Genomic DNA, 7,820 nt, shown 5'->3' with positions numbered 1-7,820 from the left:
GAGAAATAGTTTGACCTCAGGTCACTTGTAAATTTTTGTACTCGCGGTCTCTGCGTATACGCAGACATCCGCATGCCGCTTTATAAGTGGGTCGCTTCATCAATAAACCATTACGGATTGCTCTAGGAGCAAGAGCCCGTTCTGGCAAAAGGCCAGCTAAATCTGAAACAACATCAATAAACCATCACACCACTCACTGGCGTGCCCATCAATCACAAATAAAGCAATCACCTACTTATCCTTAATTTCACCCTCCCATAAAAAAATTACTTACGGGCTGCTCCACGAGCTGGCATAAGGCCAGCTTAATCAACAACAACAACATCAATAAACCATACGGGCTGCTCTAGGAGCAAGAGCCCTTGCTGGCACAAGGCCAGCTAAATCTGAAACAACAATAACCAGCCGTAGCCTACTTGTCTTCCTGCTCATTATTTCGCACCTCTCTCACAATATATGTGGGTGTCCAGTGACAAGATTAAACTACGTTCTGACTGTTCTGTTATTAATTCCGATTATGCTTAATTTGTGCCTCAATTCCCTTTGCCGCATCGATTTAATCTTTCCGTGGGCTTTGGGCGGGGTGGGGGTGGGGTTAATCATTTAATTGCGAAAATTAAAGTTTTTTTTTCTAGAAGAATAGAACTATGGTAGGTAAATTCACCAGTCTCTTTATTAACTTAAAGTGGTGCATATACAGCGTTTATTTATTATTTTAAGTCACATCCAAACGTTTACCGCTATATGTACGTAGGAATCTATCAAATTAGTGCAGGAATAAAACACAATAACACAAATCTTTTTGTAAACTAACCATGTTTGTCTATCAAAAGACGGTGGTTAGTTAGCGCCAATGTGTTAAGATGCTTTATTTTCATTCTCTACAGTCGATGACTTTACTCCTGTTATTAGTGGTTGGTTTGTAGATCTTCAAATTTCAATTTTAAACATTGTGTTCAACTGAGCTAGGTTTTACTTTTCGATTTTGTCAAACTAAGCACTAATCATTCTAAATTTGGGCTAAGGTTCAAAATAATGTTTCTCACTTTTGGGTTTATATTTCTTTAAAAATTAATTCGTGCAGTGAATATTTCTGAATATTATGGATATTAAACTGAATCATACAATTAAGATATTTAATGAGCTTATTAATATTACTATTGCACTTTGATGTCTTTAATGGAGAGGATAATAAATTTGATTCTCTACAAGTTTTTCTTCGGCGTTCTGCTCACGAACATCCGTAAGCAGAGGCAACAACTGACAACAGAAACTTTCCAGTCATTCTGGTCTGTCCAATCGTCGAATTTCCGCGTTGTTTCTTATACAGTGTAGAATTCTTGATTAGTCAAGATGCCTGACCATCTCGGATCTGATATGCGCAAAACAAACGAAGATAAAGGTGACGATGAACCTATTAAAGGTAAGTTAGAGTAGGCCTCGGCCTCTGACACGGGACTTGCATTGTGCTTTTTATCCAAACCTAGCCTAGCTTCGACGGGTTACCATATAGTATCCCCCTATGCGGTAGTATCCCAGTTTAACGTAGGTGGGAACATAAATTATGGTAGGGTGAGGCAGTGGATAAATTCCAAAAGGCTGCAACACCATTCATTCTAGTAAAAGGCCTAGCCTATGGTTTGACACTCAAATAGGTTCGGCATGGCTGCTACACCGTCCTATAGGGTAGTATGCAGAATAGGGAGGCAGGGGTAGGTTTATTACCACAAAGTGGTAGTCTAGGCGGTAATTCTAAGCCGGCTGTCCACAGTGAGCTAGACTATGGCAATTGACGATTTCCTATGTTATTTTACTTGCTTTACAGAAATTTCAAATAATATTTTGTCGGCCGGCTGTAACTAAACTGTAATTGACCTTTGAAGGCTACACTACCGACAGGGTAAATCTAAGCCGGCATTCCGGGGAGCTCCCCCCACCTGCCTCCATAGCTAGTATGGCAAAATTGTAACAAGTAAACACCCCTAAAAAATACCAACCTAATGTACCGTAGGGGTGTTTACCGGTTACAATTTTGCTGTATTAGCTATGGAGGCGGGTGGTGACCTTGCCGCGGAATGCCGGCTTAGGCCTACCCCGCATTAGGTAATTCAAGTCGTGTAGTCTTCAAAGGTCAATTACAGTTTAGTTACAGCCGGCCGACAAAATATTACTTTCAGTTCTTGTAAAGGAAGTAAAATAACATAGAAAAACATCAATGGCCATAGTCTAGCTCACCACGGACAGCTGGCTTAGAATTACTGTCTAGGCTAGTCCAATTGCTCGATGCTAAGCATTACTTACGGGGGAGTTTGTAGGAGGCAAGGCCCCCCAATTAGGTCAAGGCACGGCACACTCAGACAGGATAGAAATGTAAGTTGTTCCTACATGAGTACAAACTATCAGCCTTTACAAATGAATTACCTTTAGCGCAAACTGGAGCAGGCTATTTTACACAATAAGGTTTGTTAGTTGAACTATCGGTGGGAGAGGTGAGGGGTACCCTCACCACCTCCCTTCGCTGAGTCATGTATCCACTTAACTCATAGCCTTCACACAGAGCAGACGTGTTAGCACCTTCCTCTGCCTGAATGTTTGTCGGCTGTTCCTACCTACACTTCATCCTGGTGCTTTTCTTCCATTTTTGTTGTGCTTGAGTATATTTGATATCTTGTTATTCATGGGTATCATGCAAACCCAAGAATCATCTAAACCTTGCCCCGGGTGTGGAGGGCGACATTGCGATTTCTTTCTTTCACCCTTCAAAGTAGACCCACAGACCATTAGCACCAAATGTCACAAATTTCTGTGTTCGATGACTGATACTTGCTCTGAGTGTTGTAATTGGTCCCTGGAACAATGGATGAGGTTCGCTGGAAAGAGAATTCCAAGGCTTTTCGCCGTCTTTGGAGTGGTATTCTCCTCCAAAGACGTCAGATAGCTCCTTGTCTCTTCCCATGCGATTCTGTGCCGCCACTTCTTCATCAAAGGAGGGAAATTACTCCTCCACTTTCCCTGGTGCTTCGTCAATGGGGGCCTCATATGGAGAAGTGGGGACCTGTCTCAATCTCTTGAGGGCTTCTTCCAATCGCTCTGGAGGGGAGCATTCTTTCCCTGGGCAAAAGGAGGCAGCCTCTGATATTCTAAACTTTTCAAGTCTGGGAGATAGGAAAGACTAGGTCTTCCAGGGGAACCATTGGTGCGGGGCTTGATTGCGTACCCTATAACATCAACATTGACGTGCCCTCTGATGTCTCCTGATGCTAAGGATCTTCTGGTCAAGTTAATGAAGAGATACAAACATGAGAGGAAGAGACCCTGTTCCCCCTTGTCATCATCAGTATCTTTTCCTCCATCTGCTCTCGTCTCCTCCTCTTCTTCCGAGGATCCCATTAGGTGGACAGACCTGAAGAAGAAGGCATCGGCTGGCTCTAGACCATGAGGAGACCCCCTTCTTCTTCAGAGGGTCCCGTTAGGCAGACAGACCTGAAGAAGAGAAGGACGGCGGTCTAGACAATGAGAAGGCCATTCGGCCCTCTCATGGCGTGTCTTCTTCTATGGAAGAAGCATGAAGATCTCTCTGTCTCTCCCTTGTCCCAGGATGGGGGACCTGCGTCTCGGGTGTCCCTGGACATCCGAGGCGTGGGATATGACTTTTCTGTCCCAGGACGTGGGAGTGCGTCTTGCGTCTCTCTGGACACCCAAGGCATGGAAGGTGCCTTGCCCCTATCCCAGGACAGGGGACCCACGTCTCAGGTTTCTCTGGGCACCCAAGGCACGGAATGCGCCTTTTCCCCTGTTCCAGGATGGAGGCCCCGCATCTCGGGGGTCCATGGACATCCGAGGCATGAAAGCAACTGCCCTGGGAGCAGCTGTGACATGGCTTACACCCAGGGTACCAATACCAGAGGCCCACGTCCCAGGATGGGGACCCACATCTCTAGTGTCCCCCGGACATCCGAGGCACGAAATACAACTCTTCCCTGTTCCAGGACGGGGAACTTGCATTTCAGGTCTCTCCGGACACCCGGGGTGTGGAATGCACCTTTCCCTTGCCCCAGAACAGAGGCCCTCGGACATCCAAGACGCTGAAGCAGCATGCCCTGGATACAGTGACATGGCTCACACTCAGGACACTGATACTTTATATGTCATATGCCTGGTAAAGAACCGTCTTATATACAAGAGCTCCATGCCTCTGATCTGGAGGCTTATTCCCATCTCGGTAGCAACGTCATCCGCGGCACATGCTCGTGCCCCAGTCGACCCGCACACATGAGTCTGCTTGACCCTTGTCCCCATAGGTTCTTACCCCAAGGATTGTCTGCGTTGGCTCCCAAGACGGCCTCTCCACTCCAGCAGCAGCCCTTTCGTGGAAGTAAGCCCAGGTCACAGCCTAGGACACGCTCCAATGTCAGCTTCTCAGCCAGATCCATCAGTGAGAGCTCAATCAAGTCTCTGCCCAAGAAATGAGAAGGAAGTCCATGCGATTTTTGGGGGTCTCGTAGGTCGCACGAATTACATGAATCACGAGCACTCTCCTGGCGAGTGGCACAGGACAAGAGAAAGTGCCGAGGCGCCCAGGTGACTCGATACGGCCCACCAGCTGCTTCAGTTGCTTGGCCGGGTTTCATCCTCATGTCTTGAACCTTAGGGCTTGAGCATGCAGGATAGCAGGCAGAATTTCCCTTTAAACTTTCTTCTTGAGGGGCCTCGGCCTCGGAGGAGTTTAGAGTTCGGGAAATTGGTACTAGTTCACGGCAGACGAGTTCCTCCCTGTCCAGTTTCGATTGGGTTTGCGCAATCAACTTGCTTGGCTTGCTCGCCCTGCCCAGCCCCTGGTTGCATTTACGAGACAGGCTCAGCTCACCCCGCTTGCCTCCCAGTCCACCGCTTACCACACATGGATCGCATTCGCATGATCGGCTTGGTTTGGTGCTGCTCGGCTTGGCCCCGCTCGGGTCTTTCCAAATCGGGTTCTGGGCACTGTTCGAGTGAACTTTCTGCTCTTCCCAGAAAAGCGCTTTGTCATGGCACAAGCATTCCTCTTCCCCCATGTGGCAATAATCTCCTTTGGTTGGTTATCGCTCACGGTCCGCCTCTCCTGCGGTCTTTATGGCAGGACAAATAGGGGTACTCTTTCTTCTCACCTGTCCTCTTTTCCTCTTGGTTGTTCCGAGAGGTGGGAGACAGACAGAGAGAGCTCCAACGAATTTGTCTTTCTTCGGAGTTCGGCTGCCTGGCATGTTTTGGTGTCTCGTAGTACAACCGGGTAGCCAAGGAGGGTTTCTTGGGATCTGTCAAGATCTCCCTCCAAGGAGAGAGGTACAGGAGTTTCACGCTTCAGAAGGAGCGAAGGTCTTCCTCTTCAAGTTGTGATCGCTCTTGTTTCTCGTAGAATTTCGCTCTGATTTGTCAGCGCAAGGATCCCCAGGACAGGACCACGGCACCCCCAATGAATAACCTTCATCACTCACAACCCTTGCAGTTCCCAAAGGGGCTGAGAGTTTCGTGGGTCACCACGGTCCTTACTTGCGAGAGCATTCTTGACCAGATGAATACTTTTCTTTGGACAAGTTCATTCATTCAGGTTGAGACACTAAGCTCCTCCCCTGCCTCGACAGAGTACGAATTCTTCTTGCCTCGAAGGGTCTTGATGACTGCAGGTTGTTCTGACTCTGCTTCACCTGGAGTGGGTTCTCTCTCTGCTTTTCCTTGCCATGAAAGGTATTCTTTTCCACAGTGAGAGGTGGCAGTCTTGGATCCTTCACTTTTAGGTTTTCTCTCCTTAGATGTGACCATTCTTGGAAAGAACCCTGCCTTCTGGAGACTGGTCCTGTCCAGGGGTGGGTCTTCCTATACAAGACGGCAATCTGTGGGCATTTCTGGTGCTAAGAAGAAGGACTTTGTCCCAATTGGGATCTCCAGTTTCATAAGTCCCGAGTTGGCTTGACCCTTAGGAATGAACCTTTACCTGGTTCTGCCTTTTTCTTTCAGAGATTTGCCAGATACTGCAGTAATCAAGATTCATACCAGGGCACTGCCTTGTCCTTTGGACAATGGCCAAGACCTTTTGGTCATAGTCATCTCGGCTCGACCTTAAGTTCAAGCCAGCCCTCCTCAACTCCTAAGAAGTCCCAGGCTTTGGAAGAAGATCATGGAACACATAGCCCTCTTCTTCCCTTCTAGGAAAGTGTGCATAACTGTCTCTCTTTCCACCCTCTTTTCCATAAGGGAGGAGGACAGAAGGGAATAGAGAGAGAAGTATCTACCGAGTGGAAGTTCTCCTACTGGAGATTCCTGGATGAAATGATACTTATCGAGTCTCTGGAGCTGGCAGTGCCATTGCCAAGACCTGGGAATGGATTCCTTCGGGAGAAGTATCTATTTTCCTTGGGTCTCAGCAGTTCCTTTCATCAAACTTCCATCCCGCTTCCTCTCCCATGCTCCCAATTCAGGAAATGCCAGCCTGGCTAGAGCTAATTGTTTTGGTATCCTGTCATCTTGCAGAAGCTTCCCCATGGTGGAGAATGAAGGAGGTTTGCTTCCAGTCCTTCATCCTTCTTTCCTCTTCAAAGTATGAGGAAAGAGTTAGGCTAATGCTTGATTGAAGGAACCTTCGAAACATGCTTGCATATTCTCCTCACATCATGTGTCTACTTCTGGATTCACTGATCAAGGAATAGGTGCACACCTATAAGACTTTGTCTTGAAGGTGTGTGACCAAGACAATTACTGTAGTACCTTCTCATCAACATCCTGAACTCAAGGCAGCTCTTTGGCCCTCCGAGAATTCAAGATGAGTTTTGCGACACTCAGTGGCAACAAAACCACAGTAGTGACATACGTCGACAAACAAGAGGGAATTTTTTTTTTTCCTCCTGTTTCATCTGTTGACATTTGCAGGTACTCGAGAGTTGTATAGTGCACTTGATAGCTCAATTAGCCAGATATATTCCTAGTGGGGATGTATTGGTAGGCGAGCTCGGCCTTGGGTTTGAGTGATCGGGACGGAACATGCTCTTCACTCTTCCTCACAAAGATTCAGGAAAAGACTGCTCAACTGAGAGATCCCTACCGTCTTTCTTTTGCCTCCCGGCACAACAAAGTCTGTAATTTTCTGGCTCCTTTGTACTAGGTCCAGGGGCTGCTATGGTGAGGAATGGTGTCTTTTCGGGAAAAATCGATATCTATGTTTTCCCTCTGTATTTGTCTGTTTCGCTAGGGGTTCACAAGCATTGCTCACCCCAAGTTATAGACAAATGCTGGAAGACTTCGCCTTTCGCCCGACCTGATAGCTCTACCTCCGAGGCATCAAGAAGAGTTCTCCTTGACCCAACCTCCTGTACAGCTACACAAGAAACTGTTCTTCAGGCAGTGCATTCCTGTGTCTCCAGGACTAGGAGACCTTCCAGCTTGCAAGCATAGGCTTTCTTGCTGAGCAGCAGCGGATATAGCTGGCTATCTCTTGAAGTCCTCTGCAACACTGTGCCAGGGACTGGATCCGTCTTCACTGGTTGGTGTTGTTGACGGAACTTCTTCTCTGGTCAGAGTCTCTCTTCAAGTCTGGACTTCCTCGTCTTCTCCGCTGAGGGTTGCTTCACTCCGTTTCAGTTGTAAAGAACGTAGGTCCTTGCGACCTAGTCTTCTATCTGAAGTAGCCTTCTTCTCCTCAGTCGAGATTTAGCTACGGATGAAAAGCTTCTTCAGTCTTGCTGTCCCAGGGAACTGTTCCCTGGGTGGCATGTGACTCTCGTTTAGGGTTCCTGTCCCATGCTCTGCACGTGCCCTTACGAGAGTTGTTGGACAGATTTGTGCCCTCT

General features: G+C 47.4%; 1 protein-coding gene across 1 annotated transcript in view; it reads left to right on the top strand.

Moving 5' to 3' along the window:
* Positions 1–1,210: 1,210 nt before the first annotated feature.
* The window catches only part of Rpt1 (26S proteasome regulatory subunit Rpt1), a 51,926-nt gene continuing 45,316 nt past the window's right edge, over positions 1,211–7,820 (top strand). The window contains exon 1 of the mRNA XM_067093543.1: positions 1,211–1,423. Within this exon, the coding sequence (XP_066949644.1) occupies positions 1,354–1,423 (70 nt within the window). The 5' untranslated portion in view covers positions 1,211–1,353. The remainder of the gene's footprint in view (positions 1,424–7,820) is intronic.

The sequence above is a fragment of the Macrobrachium rosenbergii genome, chromosome 4, assembly GCF_040412425.1.
Source record: "Macrobrachium rosenbergii isolate ZJJX-2024 chromosome 4, ASM4041242v1, whole genome shotgun sequence".
Lineage (NCBI taxonomy): Eukaryota > Metazoa > Arthropoda > Malacostraca > Decapoda > Palaemonidae > Macrobrachium > Macrobrachium rosenbergii.
Note: the sequence above shows the minus strand (reverse complement) of the source record. Positions and strands in the feature narration are given on the sequence as shown.